The sequence below is a fragment of the Delphinapterus leucas genome, chromosome 9 (assembly GCF_059928025.1).
Source record: "Delphinapterus leucas isolate spDelLeu-1000000601 "Yukka" chromosome 9, BTC_Dleu_Yukka2, whole genome shotgun sequence".
NCBI lineage: Eukaryota > Metazoa > Chordata > Mammalia > Artiodactyla > Monodontidae > Delphinapterus > Delphinapterus leucas.
The window spans coordinates 91805121-91829605 of NC_143137.1; the positions used below are offsets into that span (position 1 = coordinate 91805121).

The window sequence follows — 24485 nt, forward strand, 5'->3', positions numbered from 1 at the left end:
AGACAAAATGACAGGTCATGTTGTGCGATAACCTGAGGACTCCAACGTAAACTGAAATAAACATTGATCCCATTTCACGTTAGGCTTTTCTCTGCTTAACTGGTTTTGTGTACCTTTGAATAAATGTGCTAAAAAATACTGATGAAATCACCCCTGGGGCCTTTATCATTAATTAGAGGACAGAGCAATCAGGGAGCTATTACGATCCAGTGGCAAAATCAGAGAACCCCCTGGTGCCCATCATATTGGGTTGGTCAGAAAGTTCATTCGGGTCTTTCTGTAAGATTAAAGACTATTCATTAAATGAAATGCCACAGAAATTGTCCCATTTTTAACATGCTTATACATTTGTCATTAATATTATGAAGCAAAACTTCACTATTTAAAATAATTCTGCTAGGCTGTAAATTAAAAGGCAAAGCTGTATGCATGTCAGTAGAAACCCCGTACAAAGAAGTTATGAAGAACCAGTACCTCCAAGAAAATACTGTTCATATATTTTTATTTTTAATCTGACGTTTAGTGCTATATTTAGCAGCACAAAATTTTCATCCACATTATATGTGATCAAAAATGTTGCTACAGAACACTGCTATCTGATTAATTATGTGACAATTCAAAATTAAACATGAAACGGAGAATGATGGAAGCTAAAATGCGAATTATTTATAAGAGCTTATGACAAACCAAATTATTTATAAACTTCTTAATAGTACTGACCAGGCAGACACCCTAAAATATTCAGGAAAAAACATCTACAAGCTTTGAGTCATGCTTATTTCTTTCAGTCTCAGTCAAAAGTTTTCCACATATGAATTAACAAGACACCTTTAACGATTCAGGATTTAAAACAGTTTCTTGAAAAAATGAGGGTTGAATCATGAATTGTAACAGAGTCATACAAATAATAAAATTGCTTTTTTATGGTTAAATTACATTACTTTAAAAACAGGACACGTATACTAAGCTTCGGTATTTCAAAATAAAGCTCATACTCTTTCCATCATGTTCACAGAACACTCATAATTTTCTTTCTTTTGGGAAGATGTACAAAGATGGAAAATTTATGACAGCCACTCTGTGTACTCAGAACGTACTGGAGAGAAAGAGAAGTCCATTGTAAGTCTTCACAGAATAAACCTTTTCCAATAACTACGGCCAATGATGGCCTCTCATTAGATCTCTTAAAACACCTTGCTCTGCCTGTCTTATTTTCTAGTTGCTTAAAGCTTATTAACACAGTCTCCCCAGTCAGTCTGTAAGCCCACTGAAGCCTGGGACTGTGTTTTTATTTCTCTTGGATCCAAATAAGTACTCAGCCCAATTGTTGACCATGGTAGGTTCTAAATAAAGATGTGCTGAATTGGACTGAATAGGAAATGAAAAGAAACCAAGCTCCGAGACTTTAGCAGTTGGCACCTAGCACAAATGGCAGAAACTATTACCATAGACTCTTCCGTAAAGACCTGGAAAGGAACAGACCCATGCTGGTAGCGAAGACTGGATTATGGTACCAGAGCACATGGTGATAAGAGAGCATGAAGAGATGCTGCCTTCATTAGTTTGTACAGTTATTAAAGAAATACGTTGTTCAAGTTTAATTCATCCGAAAGCACGTAGTCCCTTCCTATGATAAGAATACAGGCTTGGAACAGTAAAGGAACTACATAGGTCACACAGGCAACAGGATGCTTGAATCTGGAGTATCCAGGAACACGTGGCCGACAGTAACTGACCAAGTGTGCGAGTTATCAGGATAAAAGTGCACCATCTTAAAGGTCCCTTTGGATCTTAAGCTCTAAAAACCATCTCAGAGTTAAAATATAGTGTTTGCATTATTACTCCTCCTTAAATTGAATCGGTTATTTGTTAAAAAAGTATCTCAGTAGGCATTCAAAACACAGGAGTTCTTTTTCTCATTCCCTCTCTGATTGTCTCTTTCTATCTATTAACCTTTCTTTTTGGTGGTTTTTTTTTTTTTTTTTTTAAGGCTGCACCGTGTAGCATGCAGGATCTTAGTTCTCCGACCAGGGATCAAACCCAGGCCCTCTGCAGTGGAAGTGCGGAGTCCTAACCACTGGACTGCTAGGGAATTTCCATTCTATCTATTAACCTTTCCGCAAGCCACTCCGCATTCTTGTGGGAAGGAGAAAAGCTGTAAATAAAGTCTTCCTTATTTTCAAAACATAACATCAGAATGTACAAAGGCAGTGACAACCTGCAACATACAGTGAGGTACCAAAAATGAAAACTGATCACTGGGTTAGGTCCCCGAACTTTATAAGGAGCCTAAGATGCTGCCACTTTTATGAAAGACTTTGAAGTTTGGGCAGAAACTGGAGAACAGCAGTCGGTGGTCCGATATCTCCTGACTGATGGATCGTCTCAGCACCAGCTCTGATAAAGAGCTTACCAGCCTTGTCTAGAACCTGCCCACGAGAAATACCATCTTTTCCTCTAGTCAGAAGCGGGTGAACGCTGAGTCTTCCCACCACGTTTCGTGGCTAGCTTTATTAGAGCACCCAGCATGTAACGTAATAATTTATCTGTTTATATCAGGGGTCCTCAAACTCAGTCCTGTTGACACTTGAGGACAGATAATTCTTTGTCATAGCGGGGCTATCCTGTGTGTTGTAGGATGTTTCGCAGCATCCTTGCTGGCCACCACCCACTAAATGCCTGTAGTGCCAATTCCCCAGTTGTGACAATCACAGATGTCTCCAGACATTGCCAGATGTCCCCTGGGGGACGGGGGTGCGGGTGGGGGAATCCACCTCTGTTGAGAACTGCTGGTTTATATGCTTGGGTGTGACTCAGACTAGAGCTATTGCTAAATGCGCATCATTTCATTCACATCTGCATGCTTAGCGCCCAGCACATTCCTGGAATACAGTAGGCACACGGAACAGAGACTTTCTGAATAAATGCATTTTAAAGGAACAAACTTAAAAAATTATCATCCATTTTGGGTGCATGCAAACACCAAATTTAAAGTCAAACCCAGGCATACCTATTATGGATGGCCTTAGGCAAGTTATTTAATTTTTAGTTCCTCTGTAAAATTGGATATTACTATGTATAGTGTTGCTGGGAGTATAATATCGCAACATGCATGTAAAAGCGCAGCGTGTACAGTAGATAAGCAGTTTAAGTACCACCTTCCTCCTTAAACAATAAGCAAAAAAGATCATTTCCAATCCCCTTCCCCCTACCTGCGTCCCAATTTCTCTGCAATCCTCCTTTGGCAAACTTAGTTCTGAGACTCAAGTATTAGAAAGTTCTGAATTCTTTAAGGGTAGTAGAAGCATCATTAGCAGATGCTGTTCTATTTATGAATTCCCCCAAATGGCACTTGGTCCTTTCCCTTTAGCTCTATCGAGGAGGTAGCTTTAAGGAAATATTCAAAATGTCCATGGATTCGACATTTTCTGTAACAAGGTCCACATAAACATCAGTGGCGGGCTTCCCTGGTGGCGCAGTGGTTGAGAGTCCGCCTGCCGATGCAGGGGACACGGGTTCGTGCCCCGGTCTGGGAAGATCCCACATGCCGCAGAGCAGCTGGGCCCGTGAGCCATGGCCGCTGAGCCTGCGCGTCCGGAGCCTGTGCTCCGCAACGGGAGAGGCCGCAACAGTGAGAGGCCCGCGTACCGCAAAAAAAAAAAAAAAACCATCAGTGGTCATCAGAGTGTATGTATCTCAGTTTCATCTACCACAGAGAAACTGCAAATCTGCTGCCTTTAAGCCAGCTGCTCCAGTGTACCATTTTTCTAGATTTCATAACATTTTTCACTGAGAACAATTTGACCATGTTGGAGTGTCATACCTCATAATCACTTTCCAAAAATTCATGCAAGATCATTTCATAGATGAGTGGTTTCAGAACTGGATCCCCTCTTGGCAAATAAGGACTAATAGCCTAAGGAAGGAAAAGGCAAAAAAAAAAATCTTTAAAAAGTAGCAAAATAAAACTGTACTCCAAAGAGGCAGCACATATAAAAATATACATTTACTTTAAAAACTTAAGGCAACAGAGTACTTTGGAAAAATATTACGAAGAGAAAAGATTCAAATAAGCTCTACCTTCTTATAACATGTTACAATACATTTTAAAAAGTATAGATAAGGTGTCTACATGTATGAATGAATGAATAAAAGACACTGCCTCGATTAAGTTAAACATTATCTCTCTGTTCTTCCTGATGAATTAATGAAAATCTAAGTAATATTAGGGAGAATGATGATAAAAGTCAACTTCTGAAGTAATCAAGGACTTATAGGTCATCTATTCATCTTTTTTTTTTCTTCCTTAAAATGGAATACATCAACCTTTAAAAACCCATAATCATCGTTTGAAATTAAGGGAAAATAAACCTTGTGTTTTTAGCTACTTCAGCACTGTGTTAAGTGTTGAATTTCCAAACACTGTAAATGGTTCTGCAGTGCACTACCCACCAATCGCCATGCTCTGTCCTGGGGACCCAGAGCTCCAGGCACTGTCCCCAGGAGCTCACAGCTTCAGAGGGAAGATATGCAGATATCTAAACAGCCAGTTGCAATATTGCGTGCTAAGTGTCTTGAGAGAGGGGCAAACAAGATGCTGTGGCGAGGTGGATCTTGGAGACTGAAGCAGAAGTGACAGATGCCAGGGGCCTGTCAGGCCAAGAGAGAGGGGGAAGGGCACCCTGGTAGAGGGAACAGCATGGGCAAAGGCATGGAACCATGAATGCACACTCTGCATGCAGGGAGGTCAGCATGGCTCAGACATGTGAGATGGGGGTCACGGGAGGGAGATGAGGCTGAAGAGGAAGGTGACGTGGGGTCATGAAAGGGATTCAGATTTTATGCTCTGAGCAGGAAGGAAATGAGAGGAGCACATTTCGTTTTTAAACGGCTAACTGTGGGTTAGGGTTGTCTATAGATCTGCCGGAAGGCCCTTGCAATAGTTCAGGCGGGAGTTAAGGCAGTGGTACCAGAGAGGGAGGAGAGGCCCAACTGGTACTGACAAAGTGAAACTGACAAGAACTGGAGATAAAACAGAATAAGGAGGTGAGTTAGATGTTCTCATCAAGACAATGGCTTTAGCTGCATAGCACAGGGAGATCAGCCCAGTGCTTTGTGACCATCTAGAGGGGTGGGATAGGGAGGGTGGGAGGGAGACGCAAGAGAGAGGGGATATGGGGACATATGTATACATATAGCTGATTCACTTTGTTATACAGCAGCAACTAGCACAACACTGCAAAGCAATTATACTCCAATAAAGATGTTAAAAAAAAAAAAGACAGTGGTTTTGAGCTATTAAGCATGGAGAAATGAGTATACTGTGATGTGGTACACACAGATTGAAAGGAGAGGGACCAAACTTGGGAGGGAAATGGATTCACATTAATCTGAGTGATCATTCTCAGCAGCATGTACACACAAGGAAAAATGTCCATCACACGCTTCCAACATAGATAAGGAATTCAAAGTAGAGGTCTGGGTGATGGAGCCATCATGGTAAACATGGCTGCAGGACTGGAGAAGATCCCCCAAGGTCAATCTAATAAACATGACGAGAAGTGTCCTTGAGGGTCTCCTGGAGAAGAGTTACATTTATGGGGCAAGCAGAGGACAAGGCAAGGGGCTGGCCAGGTGAATAACTAGAATTTTTAAAAGCATGTTCATAATTCTAAGAGAACACTGAAGAGGCTCACAAATACTGAAAGGTTTTTAAAAAACGTTTTAAACAGATCTCCAGATATAGGAATACTTTATTGATTAGTTTAGATACTGTAAACTAAAACGAAAGATTAAAAAAATGAAATTATTTGTTCGAGCTACCTGGTCAAAATTTTCCATTTGTCTTCCAGCAAGTAAGATGCTGGAAAATGCACTAATTCTTCAGTACATGTGAAAAAAGCCTTATGTTTATTATAATCTACGGTGATGAGACTATACCTGTTTTCCACATTCATTAAAAAGAACATGAAAACTTCCATCTGAACACAGAGGGAATTGGAGGGACATAAGAAAGTGAAAACATATCATATATGTAATACATTTGTATATATTTTATGCACATAAAATATAAACCAGATTTCTATTTGGTAACTAATTTCTACAAGTTTTTCTTTCTAGCTGAAATAGTACTCGCTTCCCAATAAAGAACTCATTACTATTAATTTTATTTCCATCTCAATGTTAATATACTACATACAAAAACTAAAGAGTTAAAAATAAAGCTATGCTTACCTTAAGCTGTCCAATTTCTTTAAATTTATAAACTTCATATTCCCAGAGTGCTGCATTTTTCCCAAGAATTTTCTGGCATTTGCTGGCAGTAAAAACATCCCAGGGAAAAGAAAGTATAAATAAAGAAAACAAACAGAGACAGAATAAGTAGACATTTCCCCTAGTGGTTTAGATAAATCTCTCATCCCAGAACTTTGACAAATTTCCATTTCAAGTGCCAATGAACATAAAGGTATTACTGGTACTCACTTGACTGCATATACAAAGTTGATGGAAATCATGAAAATATGAAATACTTATAAATAAAGATGAATCCCTTTCAGAAGACTTTGATTAGGGGTTTTCCCCCTGATTTTTCTGTTCTGAGTTTCCTACTTATCCAGATGAGTGCTGCTGGTCTGCGGACCCTTCTTGCCTTGAAGAAATATCATCATACCCAAAAGTGTCAATGAAACCACTTTTTCAATGGCTTTAAATAGTGGACTACAAAATCATACTTTAGAAAATTAGAATCCTACTTCAGTATGTAATTCAGAAAAATGTTCATGTATGAATAAAACTTTGATTTACACATCAAAGAAACACATTTCCCTAAATCAGGGGACAAAAAGTGGCCCTGAAGACTGTTTCCGGGCAGCCACGCAGTACTGCAGATGGCACTGTGCAGCTCGAGGGGGAACTGCCCACACAGACCCACACGACCACTATAAACCATTTACGTTTTTGTCCTGCAAAAACCTGTCTCTTTTTCTCTCTTTTCTCTTTTGTCCTGTCTCTCCTAGGATGCTTGTAGCGTGAACAGCCCTGGAGGTGAGAGGACACAGACTGTGTCTCCCTCTGGAGCACAGGGCAGGTTTGTTTACTGCCCAGTAAAATAAAAATAACATCTTCCTCTGGAGCCAAGGGCAGGCAGGCTTTATAAAAGCCCATTATAAAAGAATCAGACACCCTAAGCCCAGGGTCCCTCTCCTGTAACGCAACCTGCTGCCTGGGCCGAGTCACCTGGGCCTCTCTGCCTCATGCTGTGGGATCTGGAGAAAGTGCTGGTACTCTGGCCACGACTACTGCTGAGGTAGACGGTCCTGTGTCTCTGACCCCGGAGTATCAGGTCTTTTGCCAGCACTCATGAAACTGGCAGGCAAACCTGTCAGCTTATAAAAAGGGTAAAGTATCAGACTCGTCATGATTTCTGACACTCTTCTCATTAAGTAACGAGAAAACCATTTTTCGTTTAGTGCAAATGAGACAGTAGGTGGGTAAATAACATGTTATCAATCAATTCTGTGGGTAAAAGCATTACTATTCAAAAATAACCCCTGTTAGAAAGATGTAAAAAAAAAAAGTCTGTCAACTGTAGAGAAGGACTTATTCGTATCACTAACACGGCTCAATTCTATTTATATTAACAAATAATTGTGAAAACATCTTGATTACCGTGCCGCTATGTCGTACTCTCCTTTCTCCACCAGGTGGTTTATATATGCCAAGCCGATGTCCTAGGGGAAATGAAGGAATTTCATACTTAACTGGAACACGTGGAAAGTTGGGTCTCTGTTCCTGAGTGGGCCCGCTGACTGGAACCTGTTCATACATCTTCGTTTGCTTTACGTAATTATGCTCATTTCTTTCTTGAGCATATTTAAATATACTTGTATTCTCACAAAGTTTAGAGTTTACAATTTTAAAAAACGTGACTACTTTAAAGGCTCCTAGCCTGCCCTCTTCTAGGAAATTTCCTACAAAGAAATCTCTGATAAGACAAACATGATCCAACAGTTTCATGTTGTCACTGGATATAAAATTGTTTCTTGTGCTTTCATCCCTAAAACGTGAGCTACCTGTCTCTTCTATCCCAAGTCTGAGGGAATGCTGTAGGAAAAATGAAATGACAGATCATTTGAAAGGGAAATATTTAAAGTTAACATCGAAGTGAAAATGAGCTCAGAAAACCAGGTCATTCGAACCCACGAGTTTACAGATGAGGAGACTGGAGCTCAAAGCAATGCACTGACTGGCTTCACAGGATTCGTGCTCATTCACTTATTCCACCTTAGTCCTGAAAGGATTTGAGGTGGCCTGTGTCACCAGAGACGGGGGACCTCTTGCTTGATCGCCTCATGACTCTTATGAAAGATTAGTTCCACCTAAAAGCATTTGCATGAGAAGCCTGAACTCAATATATATAACAAAACTTGGATTTTAAGTTCTACTTTATGCACAAACAATTTTTTGCGGAGCTTCTTCCTGGATAGCAGAAATGGCAGGAGCCCATTTTTCTCTCTGCCTGCCTTACCCTAGGAGAAAAATGTCCAGGCATGATTAATGTAAAGGGCATGCCCATTTCAAAAGTGAAGGGAAATACCCAAAGTTCTTAGTTTATTAAACTTTCACTTTAATGACTACTGTGTAGGAAATCGTATTTCAAATCTGTTGGAACTACGGAGTGAAGAAAAGGTGCTTAACTTTATTTCTCTGAAAATAGATCACATATCACAGTATCTACAGTTTCAGAGAAGAGACGCCTCTTTTGAAGAGTCAATTTCTCTAACCTTTCTCCCCACGTCCATGCTCCCTCCCAACTCATCCTGTACTCTGTGCTCCTTTAACCTCAACCTGATTTTCTCTCTTTTCCCTAAGCATAAGCACGTTAAATGTCTTACACGAAATACCCACCATCACCCAAAACCTCCCCATGATGTCACAGTCCCCAGCCATTGTCTTGACTCCTTTCCACTTCGAGGCTAGCCTTAGTCTATATTCAACTCAACTTCATCATCTCCTATTCACTTTCACTCCACCAAGCATGTTGAGAATAAATAATATATACAGAAAATGCACTTGTCACTTTCATATTACCAAACCCAATGTACAACCCAGTGTACAACTTATCTTACTTTTGACCTGCTTACTTCAACTATACTCTTCCACTGGCTGGAATACTCCATTTCTAGGTAATCCTTGCTTATTCTCTACAATTTTGAATGAATAAAACAACGTAAGATGCTCTCGTTCTCTCTCTCCCTTTTAGTTCCTGAACTATTTTGCTTGTGTACTCTTTGGGAATTAGGCTTTTTTGGCAAGTTTTAAAGAGAAGTTTAAGGTGGGGAAAGTGTAGGCAGAAGGACTTTGCACTGGAACCCAAATAGCCATAAATAACTAAGTTTCCAGTTTTCAACTGTAAACTAGGGTCTTGGGCTAGATGATCTCTAAGGACCCTTCAACACTCAGAGGATAACATTTCTTTTCTGCTTTCCGTCTGCACATTCATTTTCACAGTTAGCAAAGAAATGGGCTTTCACTCACAATATTTTTCCCATGTCCAAAATGTAATAAAAATATATTTGATGTCCTAGATTAGTCACCATAACAAAATAAATTGAGCCTGTTCTTATAGAGACACTGAAGCAGTCTAGTTTTATGAAACTACTCTTTTTTTTTTTTTTTTTTGGCGGTACGCAGGCCTCTCACTGCTGTGGCCTCTCCCGTTGCGGAGCACAGGCTCCGGATGCGCAGGCTCAGCGGCGGTGGCTCACGGGCCCAGCCGCTCCGCGGCATGTGGGATCTTCCCGGAACGGGGCATGAACCCGTGTCCCCTGCATCGGCAGGCGGACTCTCAACCACTGCGCCACCAGGGAAGCCCTGAAACTACTCTTTTGATAAATTTCATGATAATGTGGTTTTACCTTTGATTTAAAGAAACTTCCCCACACATAACTGGAAAGCTTTGTATTTGAAGTGTATTTATAAATCCAGTTTCCAAATTACCTAAAACTACCTCCTAGCAGTTGTTCAAGTTTCTTGTTTACAAGCAGAAACTGATTCAATAAAATGAACTATTTTGACCTCACAGGTTAGGGAATTCATTTGAAATAACTTCTCAAAAGGTAGCAAGAATCCGTTCTTTTCAAATTACTTTCAGCCTCATTATAACTTATTGAAAGGTAAAGTTATGTTTCAAATAGTAAAATTACATACTTACCAGAATCTTATGTCTTTTAATGTTCTTTTGGCTAATTTCAGCTGCCATCAGAGCTTCCTGTATTTACATAAGCATGATAAAAGCAGTCGAAAAGGAAGAAGGGAAAAGGGGAGAGAGTGGGAGAGAGAGACACTGAGGTTATAAACACAATATTTATTATGTTTTAAAGTTCTGGGCTACATAAACAAGCCCCATTTTCCCATGGCTTTTGCTTCAAGCACAGGAATTTTTAATGCTATGGTTGAGTGAACCTCACTGAATTCAAACTCAAACAAAAGCAGTCAACCAAAATGAAGACTTCTCTTATTTCCATTTGAATTCATTTCCACATTAGGACCCTGGAATCACATTTCAGACGCAACTCAAAATACAACAAAATCTCTTATGTTCAAACAAAAAAATCTGTCATGCTAAATCTGTATGACATATATTAATCAAGGGGCACTTTTCCTTTATGAAGCATAAAACGTAACCTATATGCATACATTTAGGTACAACTACACTAAGATTTTGAAAATCTCTGATTTTATTTGTATTTTGGTAAGTTTACAATGATTCCTTGAACACAAATGTTTGAAACACAAAATTATTTCTTTAAGAAGCTGCTGGATCTAAAGCAATAATGGTAATAACTGGGGTATGAACTTGGTATCAATACCTAGACTCCAAAGAGTTTATAAATGTAAAACTTTTTTTTCCAAATCCTTTCAGGTGGTTACAGACTTAAAGCACCAAGTAAGTGGACGATTTTTTGTTTGTTTTTGGCTGATTAGCATATAAGACTATCCAGGGAGTTTCTCTAACTAAACCAACAGAAATAATACCTTTGCAGCTATTAAAACTTTAAAATGTTTTCTTTTTTAAAAAAAGCCATGATGGGGCATTATGTACTCAAATTAGTCTGAACCAAGACTCAATGACGTGGACAACATCATTCCATCTGAACAGGTAGTTCAAACCCTCCTGAGTACAGTTTGATAGCTTTACTTTTTACTCATGATATAAGCACAAAATAAATGATTTCACTAAAATATCCAAATGGATGATTTTGAAATACTAGCTTTATTTTATTTTTCTTGAAAAACCACCAAATAAACTTATCAGTAGGCTGGATTGAACCCACCCCTCCCTCCATCACCAATGCCTCTTCCACTGAACAGTAAGGCCAGTCAACTTCCTTGCAGTCTTTATTCCCCCTAACTTGCGAAAAGAGTATCGGAAAGTTATTGGCCTCCTACATATTACTAGCTTAGAACATTCTAATTCACCTACATGAAAGATTTATTACAAAACCCTTTTAGCCCCTCTCTGTTACCGACGTGTCAATACTTTTAAGTAAAAGCAAGACTACTTCATATTTCTTCTTTTCAAGGAGCCAGTCGATGTGGTCATCCTGGTCTCGTTCCTTGGCTACAACAACATCTCTTGGACTCACAATGTAGAAGAGTGACTCCCCTTCCGAGTATTCTAGAGATAAGAGAGCAACAACTTGGGTGACTCAACAGTAGAAACCTTGGCAGTGGTTTGGTGCGGGGGGACAGGGTTAGGCTACCCAACTTACAAGCGAACAGAAAACTCTCTTACCTTTGGAATAAATGTGTTTGGCTGTGTTTGAAGGTAGGGGTGAGAGACAGGTAGAGAATGATAGAGTCTATTCCAGTGCTTTAAAAAATATTCACACGTAAAATGATTTGAATGAAAAAAGAAGGAAGGGAAGGAGGAAGGAAGGGAGGGAAGGAGGGAGAAAGTACCAAAAAGACTCGAAAAAAATAAGGTAGGCTTAAAAATTCTGTTTCCTATATTAACATTCTGACCTCAGCTGAAAGATAGCGCTCAAAATTCTCCATGTCTATTGTATATAATTTATCTACTGTATATAAACTTTATTGATGGCCATTTACAGCACAGTTCTATTTTTACAGAACAATTACACCCCACAGTTGGCGATAAATGTTTCCTCCTCTTCAAGGTCAAGGCCATCTAAAGCATAAATGACAGATGCCCCAGGCCCTGGAGACATCATCTATCATTTCAGCATGTCGTGCGCAATGCCGATGGTAAGGGTTTCCTGAAGAATTCAATTATAAAACCTGTTCTGAAGGGTTTCTAAATGTGCAGCAGTTTGCTCTGAGCAAAAAGTACCTCAACTGGATGCTTTCACTTGTGAATCACATTTGCTTTTTGCTAAGTCCAGAATATCCACTCCCATTTCTCAGCTGATCAAGGGCTTCATCTAAGAAAGCTCTAACAGATATAGGATATTTCTTCATTGACCAAAATGAGAACTGAAAATATTCTCAAAACATGTCTATTGTTTTTAAAGCAGCAAAGAATTTCTCAACAGCCAAAGCTGTTCTATTTTTTCATCAACGTATGTTTCAAGGATATGATGACACCAAAACACAGAGGCCCCTGGTATGACTACAAAGCAATGGTTCTCCATTTATTTCCAAGCAGTGACTAAGTGCATTCATGCATCCACTCAACAAATACTCAGTAAAAGCCCAGTATGGACCAGGCGCTCTCTCAAGCTCTGAGCATTCGGTCAAAGAAAGACAATTTCTCCGGCAACCCAGAGTACAGCTTCTAGGGATATAACATTGGGAGTGATACGCCAACTAGAGGACCATGCTGCTTGGCATCAGTGTAAGTCAGGTGTCACATGAAATAGTTAGGACAGGAGACCAAGTACAAGAACAAAGGCCACAAAGCCTCCTCACCTTGGTCCTGGCCTCATCTCTACCCCTCCCTTCTGCTGTGGGAACTCACGCAAGTTCTACAGCATCTCTGGGCCTTGACGCCTTCATTTTCAACATAAAAGGCCTGCCCAGATAGGCTCTAAGAGCCTTTCAGCACCTTAATTTAAATTCCTGGTTGTGCTACTCAAGTGGAGGGGAAAAAACATAAATATAAGAAATAACGTGAGTCAGATCCTTGATGTCTCTCACCTAAGTGATAATCTCTACATTCATTTTCCTGAAAGCCTCTCACAGTCAGAGCATCAGAAGAGATCTCTTCACAAGTCTCGGAAAGCGGCTGGATGATATCCAGTCTGGGCCTGGCGCAGTATTCTCTTTCCTAAGGGGAAAAAGAAAATCTCATTTGAATTACATTTCTATAAAAGATACAAATTAGGGACTTCCCTGGTGGCGCAGTGGTTAAGAATCCGCCTGCCACCGCAGGGGACACGGGTTCAGTCCCTGGTCCGGCAAGATCCCACATGCCACGGAGCAACTAAGCCCGTACGCTACAACTACTGAGCCTGCGCTCTAGAGCCCACGAGCCACAACTACTGAGCCCGCGTGCCACAACTACCGAAGCCCGTGCTCTGCAACAAGAGAAGCCACCGCAATGAGAAGCCCACGCACCAATGAAGAGTAGCCCCCGCTCGCCGCAACTAGAGAAAAGCCCGCACGCAGCAACGAAGACCCAGCGCAGCCAAAAATAATTAAGAAAAACAAAAAGGAAAAGTAGTGCCTTGTGCAAAATCACATGGATACTAAGTGGCCAAGTGTCACAGCATATTTTAAAACAAATGATACAAATTAATTCTAGGTAGCCATAATTAAGTGCTTTGGTTTTGTAAATTCGGCAGGTGTAAGCCTTTCTCACCACCTGCCGTGGACGGCCTCATAGCAGTGGTTTATTTTGACCTCTTGGATGAGATACACAGGACAGGTACCACTGTACTATGTCAGCGGTCCACCACTGCAGCCCTTTCAACTCCAAGGGACGGCTACCACATCCTTAGATAACTCTGTTACATCTTCTTCACAAATATGAGACAGAGTGAAAATTACATTATAAACTGCTCCATGATCCAGACCACTGCCACTACTAGTCCTTTCACTGGGGATGCTGAGAAGCCAGAGACTAAGAGTTACGTCTAGAGCAAAACTTGCTGAGGTGATGTAGATGTTCTGTGCCCGTACTGCCCAGCGTGATAGACCTGAGTCACGAGTGGCCATCAAACACCTGAAATGGGATGACTGTGCCTGAGAAACTGAGTTTTAAATTTGATTCCATTTTCATTAATTTCAACTTGGATAGGCACATAGCTTAATGACTACAATTTAGGACACTGCCATTCTAGATCAAGATAGAAGGGGAAAAGATGCTTTATTGAGGGCCTATGACAATTTCACTAGCCTAGTAGGTGACTGTCCACAGATTCTTCTTGCTGAGTCCTTAAATCACCCTTCAGTAAGTACTGTTCTTCCTAATTTTGCAGATGAAGGAACTGAGGATCGAAATGTTTACTGAGGTCAAAGTTATATAAGTAAACAGTGAGACTGGGATTTGTGGAAAAACTGGGACTATGGATTTAAAATCAAGTTTGTTTTACTATAAAACTCAAGCTCTTTGAATATTCAGCACAGAGGCACGAAAGATACACTTGACTATTTTCCAAAGCAGCAAGACCTAAAGCAGTGTGGCACTTGTACAGAGAACACAGATGAAAGGAACAGAATGAAAGAAATCCAGAACTACTCCCAACTCTCCAAGGTTCCCCAGTAAAACAGTAAGCCTCGAAGATTCCTTTGATCAATTTTGTTAGGTTAATCGAGAAGTGATTACGTCAGCTTTGCATCCCATATATTTAAAAGAGTCCAAAATAAAAAGCAATTATGAAAGATCCACTATTAGAGGAAAAAACCCCACTGAATATACAGGATAATTTATCACATCTGTGGAGAAATGACAAATATTTTGCTTTTAAAACAACAAAAAAGAAAAACCTGAAAATTTTGACTATTTAAAAAATTAACAGCTATAACAATGACAAAAAATATCAAAATTAGAAACGCAAAATAGAAAAAAAAAATTGAACCAAATAATGTTAAAAGAAAATCACCTTGCTAGACCATATAAATAGCTCCTTCATGTGTGTAAGGAATCCATCAGCAAGGTGATGGATGAGAAATCCATCTTATCATTATTTTACAACTTTTGTTCACTGGTCTAACAGCCCTGCTTATGCGTGAACTGCCTAGGAGCAGGAATGTGGTCTTGTTGATCATTGATACTCCATGCTGAGCACCATTCTTAACACACGTGCTTTATTAATGAATGGAAGAAAAACAAAACATTAAGGGAACAGCTTCATAAATTAGGTTATATCAACCAGACGAAACAGTTCACAACCACCAGAAAGATGATGGGAGACTGCACAGCCATATGCAGAGAGAATGGAACGATGCTCCTAAAATTATGGCCACAGAAGAGCTTGTAACTATCACTGCAACTGTGCGGGAACGGGCACATATGTAAAAGGTGTAATGTGGAAAATATGCTGGGATAACATTACAGTTGATATAAAAACGAATTCTGTTTACTGTTGCAGTTAAACTTTTTGATGTGAAAAAGAAAAGGGGGGCGTGGTTGGCCCCAAGCTTGCTTCTTTATTCCTTCTGCCTTAATTTGATCAGTTCTTTCTGTATTTAAGGATTTCAGGTGTCCTTTGGTGTTAGAGAAAATGAAGAGTTATATACACTGACACACACATTTTTAAAGCACCTCCAAGACCCTCACTTCTTCCTCTGAAAAAACTCCATTTTCTATATTGCTCTTTGAGGTTGGCTTTTCTTGGTTTTTACTCCTTTCCAATACTCTCTCTTATTAACAAAGGTTTCCTTCCCTTCTTTCTTTTTTTGGTCAACCGTTTATTAGGCCTTCCCTTTGTCATTTTACTGCCTCTTTTCTTATGTCTTTCAATCATATCCTGAATGCTCCCCACGTTCCTCATCAAAAAGCACTGTATTTACTCCCTCCGGAGCCAATGCTTTTCTTTATTTTCAAAAAAATAAATAAATAAAATAATAATAAACTGATGTCCTGCACAGGGCTAGAAGCCAGCCCTATTGATTTTAGCAGGTTTGAGTGTTCACTTAAGTCTACTGCATGCCATTGCCTAGCAACATGGGCACTCAGAGCTCCAGGTTACTATAGCGATGGCTTCCTGATGCAAGAGCTTGCTCAGAGAAATGTTGGAGAGCAGCTACCACTTCAAAACCGGGACTCCCAGGGTTTTTCTCCCCATTTTATTCCTTGCTATTTGAAAAGGAAAAAAAAAAAAGAGAGAGAGAGAGAGAGCATACAGACAAGGAGAACCCACTCACTGTAAAGAGCTAGACGATCAATTGCATTTCTTTTATACCATACCACAGCATCCCAAAGCAAATCCTTTACAATAAACTCTCCTTGTTTATGCCTTGACGCCACCCCTGGCCCCTTCCTGACAGGAACTCTGGACTCTGACAATAAAGACAAACTGGGAATGGGGCCGACCTAGGCTTCAAAGAAAGACTCAGTATGCAGGCCCCTCCACTGGACCCTATAACGGGCTTCATTCCAAAATCATGTATAATGAAATGCAGATTCTCTGCTGCTTCCTATGAGCCGTACATTTCATACCATCATTTGCAGTGATAACCGAGACTTAGCAACAATCTAATTTCAAAGCAAGAATCAAGCTACTCAGAATCACTGGGCCACTGGGAAGTAAACAAATATATCTGGACCACAGGAAATAATGGACCACCCTCTCTGTAATTCACTCTGACCACAGGGACCCCAGCTGATGCTACACATCAACTTCATTGCTGTCATTTCTGCTAATGCACAGTGTCAGTTTAGTTTCTTGGCCTTTTGGCAAGAGGAATCCTTCATTCCTTTCGACTAAAATACCAAGAGAGATGGAAAAAAGGGAAGGCAAAAAAAAAAAAAAAAGACTCCCCTTTGCTTGGCAAAAGGAACAAAGGCAACCAACGAGTGGAGCTTCTGAAACGTAAATACACGAAGCCTGCAGGGTAATCTCTGCTGACGTTGTTTAATAGGTCAGGAAGTTCTGCTCAGACTGGAGCTGAGTCCCTTCACGGGCAAATTCATCTGGGTAAAAATGCTACAAATGAACCCACCCTATTGTATTTGGGGTGAAAAAAAAAATTACCGTTTTTTCGGAAACCTCCTTTACATAGGAAAGTACAACAAGCTGATCACAGAGAGGTGCCAGTCCACTGATGTAGAATTCAGTTTCAAACTGAGACACTGCAAACAAAAGGGAGAGAAGATTCACCGTTAGCAGCAAAAAGCAGCACACAAAGGAAAGGACACGTCGACTACGAACGCAGGATGGACTCATTTTAGAAATCTAACGAAAAGGGGGCAGAGATAAACATACTTTCTGGACAATAATCAGTAGCCCAAAAGAATATCTGGGAACTTACACTTGAAAATTTCTATTACAAATAAAAAGCAAACTCGACAATAACAGCAGCATGAATGGTGAAGAGTGACACTATCTAGTTAGTTTAAAAATGACAGTTAAATCCCATGAAGACACTTTGAAATCTATAAAACCCAATGTAAACGATTATCGATAACAATACTTTTAAATATTAAAAATTTAAATATTTTAAATAATTTAAAAATATTACTAGTGACAAAAATACTTTTTAAATAATTTAGACATAAATTTCAATCTTTCACAATTAGGGCATTACAGTGGTATGATGGTCACAAGAAATGCTATTTGTAATTATGAAACTATTACTCCTTTTTAAACATTTAATAAACATTATATCTAGACTTAGAAAAAAGTGTAAATACACATTACATTATGATGAAACTCCATTAATTCTTCAGTGAAATAAAGGTCAGAGAAAATAAGAAATTTCTCTTTCCTTTTAAAAGATAGTCATTAAAACGTAGAAGAATTTCTGTTTCTTCTATTGCATCACCTAAGAGGTATATAGATTTAATTACAATGGACCTCAAAGATCTTATAGAAGGCTCAATGGTAGAAGTACAAATATTGCTACAGTATGATTCTAATGACTAGCCGTTGTAATATTTATAATAAATGACTGTTGTTTTAAGCAACTAAGTTTTGGGATGGTTTGTTATGCAGCAAAGCCAACTGATACAATATTAGTGCCAGGAAAAGACTCTTCCAGGAATCATACACGGCACTTACAGATTCATTTGAGAGTAAACTCGCATTTGAACCCACCACTTTCTCTAAGAGTTTCTTGATTCAGTTCTTCTCCACAGTTCTGTGATATTAGCTTCAGGTTTAGTTAACTTTTATGATAAAATGACCATCTTTTCCAAAGCAGGGGAAGTCAGTGTAGCATATTGGAAACAATATTGAATGGGAAGTTAGGAAATCTGGGTCATAACTGCAATTACACTGAACTTGGATAATTCATTTTAATTTCTATGGGTATGACTTTTCCCATGTATAAATAAAGGTATCAGAATAGAAATAAAACCCATAACACATAAACTGGGGGGGGACTGAATTTTTCTTCTTCCTCCTCTCCATCCTCCTCGTAAATCACTTAGTGTTACTTGACTGGGCTGATCTTCAACGCCTACTCCTTATTTAACTGTTTTCAAATTTTTATTTTCACACCAAAATGAGACTGAGGATAATCAAAAAAACACTAAGTAGTTAATAACATAAATATTAAAAAGGATAACATTTCTTAAGCTTTGTCCTGGGTGGGATCGCATAGGTGGTCAGGGTGCCCAGGACAGAGCCATACAATGGGAGTCCAAATGGTGCCAGCTCTCCCATGAAGACTTGTTTTCTCACCCGCTGAACCTGAACTGAATATTCTTATGTAGGCACTTGAAAATAATTTTTGGTAAAGTGGTGATGTGATCAATATTCTCACGAAGCACATGCGTAGAGAACTTCCCACAACCACGTGTTCAGAGACGAGCACGTGCAGCATGTAGCCAGGCACAGAAGGTTCTGGAGAAGCTTCCCCAGTGCTACCTATGAATGTAGGGGGTGGGCGGGGAGAGTGGGGAGAGACAGGAGGGTTGGAATGTGCAGATACTATTGAACAGTGTGGGCCGCACATGACCTACTGATCAAAGAGGTGACAGTTTCACATTCAGGAAGACATACAAGGCCTGTTAACAGGAGGGTTTGGATGCCAGCACTCCTGAGGTTGCACAAACTCTTTGGTAGAGATGGACTTGTGTTTTTTACTAAAGCGCATTCCATCGTTGAAATGCTACGCATACAGCAACTTGGATGAAGAGCAATCAAAGATGCTACAGAGACTGTTTCATGGGAATCACATGGAGCCTTTGATGGGCTTGTCTGCCATAGGCACCCGAGGGAGAGCATCATCTAAGAAATGGTGGGTGAACGAGGTATTCTCCCCATTTGAGACGCCAAAGGGGCTGCCTAGGCTCACTGACAAGGAGCATCACACAGTATCCCTCCTGAAGGTAACCAAATCCACATCAAGGCTTTGGTTTATAGGAATGAGCCGTAAGATACAGATCAGAGAAACTAGAAAACAATTCTACCCAAATCTTTCCTCTTCTACATCCTGATTTCTGTCCTTAAGAGCTTGCATTAATAACACAGAAAACTTCCTGTTCTTTAAGAACATAATAGGAAATCTAATGTGTTCTTAAAGAAAATAAGGACAGATGTGAAGAAGCAGATATTTCCTTCTCAATTCCAGATACTAGAACAAAATGCTTATTTGTTAAGTACTAAATCCTACCACTTTACTAACTGAAAACAGGTAATAATTTACTTGAAATGACATGAAATAACTAAACTAAAAACAAAAAAATGTTATTTACGAAGAAAAGGTGTGGTATTATATAAAAATAGTGTTGTCCAGATACCCAGAGGCACAGTTAAGCAAGTTATCACCATTCAGATACAGCTGCAATTAAATAATTCTTCTCATTTTATTAAAATGATTTCATATCAACAGAAATCTTATGGAAAACAAAATTGCAATTATAGTCGCACCCTTTGAGTCACAAATTAAGAGTTCTAAAATAATGGCTGCTTTTCTTACCTTTGAATATTCTACCACTTAGAAATTCATCTCCATTAATACCCATTAGTAATGATATCATGTAAAAAAGAGGACTCATTTCCTGGTATGAGGTCCTAGTTTAGGAAAATGTCTACAGCTACTCTGCATTAAAAAAAAAAAAAAAGACATTTCAGAATGAATGACATTTCAGGGTTCTGTTTTTCCATTACTACTTACTAATGCAACAAAACAGGATTGTTTTAAGATCTATCATGATTCAGTGTATTCTTTAAGGCTGAATCCATGAAGGGCTGGTTGGAGACAGTGGTGTCAGAATGAACAGGAATGTTGAGCCAAGTTCCCTCTATGCCTACGTTCTGCAGGGTTTTTATCATAAATGGGTGTTGAATTTTGTCAAAAGCTTTCTCTGCATCTATTGAGATAATCATATGGTTTTTCTCCTTCAATTTGTTAATATGATGTATCATGTTGATTGATTTGCGTATATTGAAGAATCCTTGCATTCCTGGAATAAACCCCACTTGATCATGGTGTATGATCCTTTTAATGTGCTGTTGGATTCTGTTTGCTACTATTTTGTTGAGGATTTTTGCATCTATGTTCATCAGTGATATTGGCCTGTAGTTTTCTTTCTTTGTGACATCTTTGTCTGGTTTTGGTATCAGGGTGATGGTGGCCTCGTAGAATGAGTTCCTCCCTCTGCTATATTTTGGAAGAGTTTGAGAAGGATAGGTGTTAGCTCTTCTCTAAATGTTTGATAGAATTCGCCTGTGAAGCCATCTGGTCCTGGGCTTTTTGTTTTGTTTTGGAAGATTTTTAATCACAGTCTCAATTGCAGTGCTTGTGATTGGTCTGTTCATATTTTATATTTCTTCCTGGTTCAGTCTTGGCAGGTTGTGCATTTCTAAGAATTTGTCCATTTCTTCCAGGTTGTCCATTGTATTGGCATAGAGTTGCTTGTAGTAACCTCTCATGATCTTTTGTATTTCTGCAGTGTCAGTTGTTACTTCTCCTTTTTCATTTCTAATTCTATTGATTTGAGCCTTCTCCCATTTTTTCTTGATGAGTCTGGCTAGTGGTTTATCAATTTTGTTTATCTTTTCAAAGAACCAGCTTTAAGTTTCACTGGTCTTTGCTATTGTTACCTTCATTTCTTTTTCATTTATTTCTGATCTGATCTTTATGATTTCTTTCCTTCTGCTAACTTTGGGTTTTTTTTGTTCTTCTTTCTCTAATTGCTTTAGGTGCAAGGTTAGGTTGTTTATTTGAGATGGTTCCTGTTTCTTAAGGTAGGATCGTATTGCTATAAACTTCCCTCTTAGAACTGCCGTTGCTGCATCCCATAGGTTTTGGGTCGTCGTGTCTACATTGTCATTTGTTTCTAGGTATTTTTTGATTTCCTCTTTGATTTCTTCAGTGATCATGTCGTTATTAAGTAGTGTATTGTTTAGCCTCCATGTGTTTGTATTTTTTACAGATCTTCTCCTGTAATTGATATGACAAACCCACAGCCAACATCATCCTCAGTGGTGAAAAACTGAAACCATTTCCACTAAGATCAGGAAAAGACAAGGTTGCCCACTCTCACCACTATTATTCAACATAGTTTCGCAAGTTTTAGCCACAGCAATCAGAGAAGAAAAAGAAATTAAAGGATTCCAAATTGGAAAAGAAGAAGTAAAGCTGTCACTGTTTGCAGATGACATGATACTATACATAGAGAAGCCCAAAGATGCTCCCAGAAAACTACTAGAGCTAATCAATGAATTTGGTAAAGTTGAAGGACACAAAATTAATGCACAGAAATCTCTGGCATTCCTATACACTAATGATAAAAAATCTGAGAGTGAAATTAAGAAAACACTCCCATCTATCATTGCAACAAAAGAATAAAATATCTCGGAATAAACCTACCTAAGGAGAAAAAAGACCTGTATGCAGAAAATTATAAGACACTGATGAAAGAACTTAAAGATGATACAAATAGATGGAGAGATATACCATGTTCTTGGATTGGAAGAATCAACATTGTGAAAATGACTCTACTACCCAAAGCAATCTACAGATTCAATGCAATCCCTATCAAACTACCACTGGCATTTTTCACAGAACTAGAACAAAACATTTCACAATTTGTATGGAAACACAAAAGACCCCAAATAGCCAAAGCAATCTTGAGAACGAAAAAAGGAGCTGGAGGAATCAGGCTCCCTGACTTCAGACTATACTACAAAGCTACAGTAAGCAAGACAGTATGGTACTGGCACAAAAACAGAAAGATAGATCAATGGAACAGGATAGAAAGCCCAGAGATAAACCCACGCACATATGGTCACCTTATCTTTGATAAAGGAGGCAGGAATGTAGAGTGGAGAAAGGACAGCCTCTTCAATAAGTGGTGCTGGGAAAACTGGACAGGTACATGTAAAAGTATGAGATTAGATCACTCCCTAACACCATACACAAAAATAAAATCAAAATGGATTAAAGACCTAAATGTAAGGCCAGAAACTATCAAACTCTTAGAGGAAAACATAGGCAGAACACTCTATGACATAAATCACAGCAAGATCCTTTTTGACCCACCTCCTAGGGAAATGGAAATAGAAACAAAAATAAACAAATGGGACCTAATGAAACTTCAAAGCTTTTGCACAGCAAAGGAAACCATAAACAAGACCAAAAGACAACCCTCAGAATGGGAGAAAATATTTGCAAATGAAGCAACTGACAAAGGATTAATCTCCAAAATTTACAAGCAGCTCATGCAGCTCAATAACAAAAAAACAAACAACCCAATCCAAAAATGGGCAGAAGACCTAAATAGACATTTCTCCAAAGAAGATATACAGACTGCCAACAAACACATGAAAGAATGCTCAACATCATTAATCATTAGAGAAATGCAAATCAAAACTAAAATGGACATATCATCTCACACCAGTCAGAATGGCCATCATCAAAAAATCTAGAAACAATAAATGCTGGAGAGGGTGTGAAGAAAAGGGAACACTCTTGCACTGCTGGTGGTAATGTGAATTGGTTCAGCCACTATGGAGAACAGTATGGAGGTTCCTTAAAAAACTACAAATAGAACTACCATATGACCCAGCAATCCCACTACTGGGCATATACCCTGAGAAAACGAAAATTCAAAGAGTCATGTACCAAAATGTTCATTGCAGCTCTATTTACAATAGCCTGGAGATGGAAATAACCTAAGTGCCCATCATCGGATGAGTGGATAAAGAAGATGTGGCACATATATACAATGGAATATTACTCAGCCATAAAAAGAAACGAAATTGAGCTATTTGTAATGAGGTGGATAGACCTAGAGTCTGTCATACAGAGTGAAGTAAGTCAGAAAGAGAAAGACAAATACCGTATGCTAAAACATATATATGGAATTTAAGAAAAAAAAATGTCATGAAGAACATAGGGGTAAGACAGGAATAAAGACACAGACCTACTGGAGAACGGACTTGAGGATATGGGGAGGGGGAAGGGTGAGCTGTGACAGGGCGAGAGAGAGGCATGGACATATATACACTAACAAACGTAAGGTAGATAGCTAGTGGGAAGCAGCCGCATGGCACAGGGATATCAGCTCGGTGCTTTGTGACTGCCTGGAGGGGTGGGATAGGGAGGGTGGGAGGGAGGGAGATGCAAGAGGGAAGAGATATGGGAACATATGTATATGTATAACTGATTCAGTTTGTTATAAAGCAGAAACTAACACACCATTGTAAAGCAATTATACCCCGATAAAGATGTTAAAAAAAAAAAAAAAAAGTCATGTACCAAAATGTTCATTGCAGCTCTATTTACAATAGCCAGGAGATGGAAGCAAGCTAAGTGTCCATCATCGGATGAATGGATAAAGAAGATGTGGCACATATGTACAATGGAATATTACTCAGCCATGAAAAGAAACGAAATTGAGTTATTTGTGGTGAGGTGGATGACCTAGAGTCTGTCATACAGAGTGAAGTAAGTCAGAAAGAGAAAAACAAATACCACATGCTAACACATATATATGGAATCTAAGAAAAAAAAAAAAAGTCATGAAGAACCTAGGGGTAAGACGGGAATAAAGACACAGACCAACTAGAGAATGGACTTGAGAATATGGCGAGGGGGAAGGGTAAGCTGTGACAAAGTGAGGGAGTGGCACGGACATATATACACTACCAAATGTAAGATAGATAGCTAGTGGGAAGCAGTCGCATAGCACAGGGAGATCAGCTCGGTGCTTTGTAACCACCTAGAGGGGTGGGATAGGGAGGGTGGGAGATGCAAGAGGGAAGAGATATGGGAACGTGTGTATGTGTATAGCTGATTCACTTTGTTATAGAGCAGAAACTAACACACCATTGTAAAGCAATTATACTCCAATAAAGATGTTAAAAGTAAATAAATAAATAAAATTAAAGAAAAGAATGAACAGG

General features: G+C 39.2%; 1 protein-coding gene across 2 annotated transcripts in view; it reads right to left on the reverse strand.

The window, feature by feature from the left end:
* Positions 1-24485, reverse strand: part of VPS41 (VPS41 subunit of HOPS complex) — a 203150-nt gene that overhangs the window by 43246 nt on the left and 135419 nt on the right. For both annotated transcript variants that reach the window (XM_022593034.2, XM_022593037.2), the window contains 7 exons: positions 17163-17260; positions 13162-13291; positions 11565-11680; positions 10214-10270; positions 7669-7730; positions 6235-6316; positions 3824-3916 (listed from right to left, as the gene is read on the reverse strand). In XM_022593034.2, coding sequence (XP_022448742.1) covers positions 3824-3916; positions 6235-6316; positions 7669-7730; positions 10214-10270; positions 11565-11680; positions 13162-13291; positions 17163-17260 — 638 coding nt within the window. The remainder of the gene's footprint in view (positions 1-3823; positions 3917-6234; positions 6317-7668; positions 7731-10213; positions 10271-11564; positions 11681-13161; positions 13292-17162; positions 17261-24485) is intronic.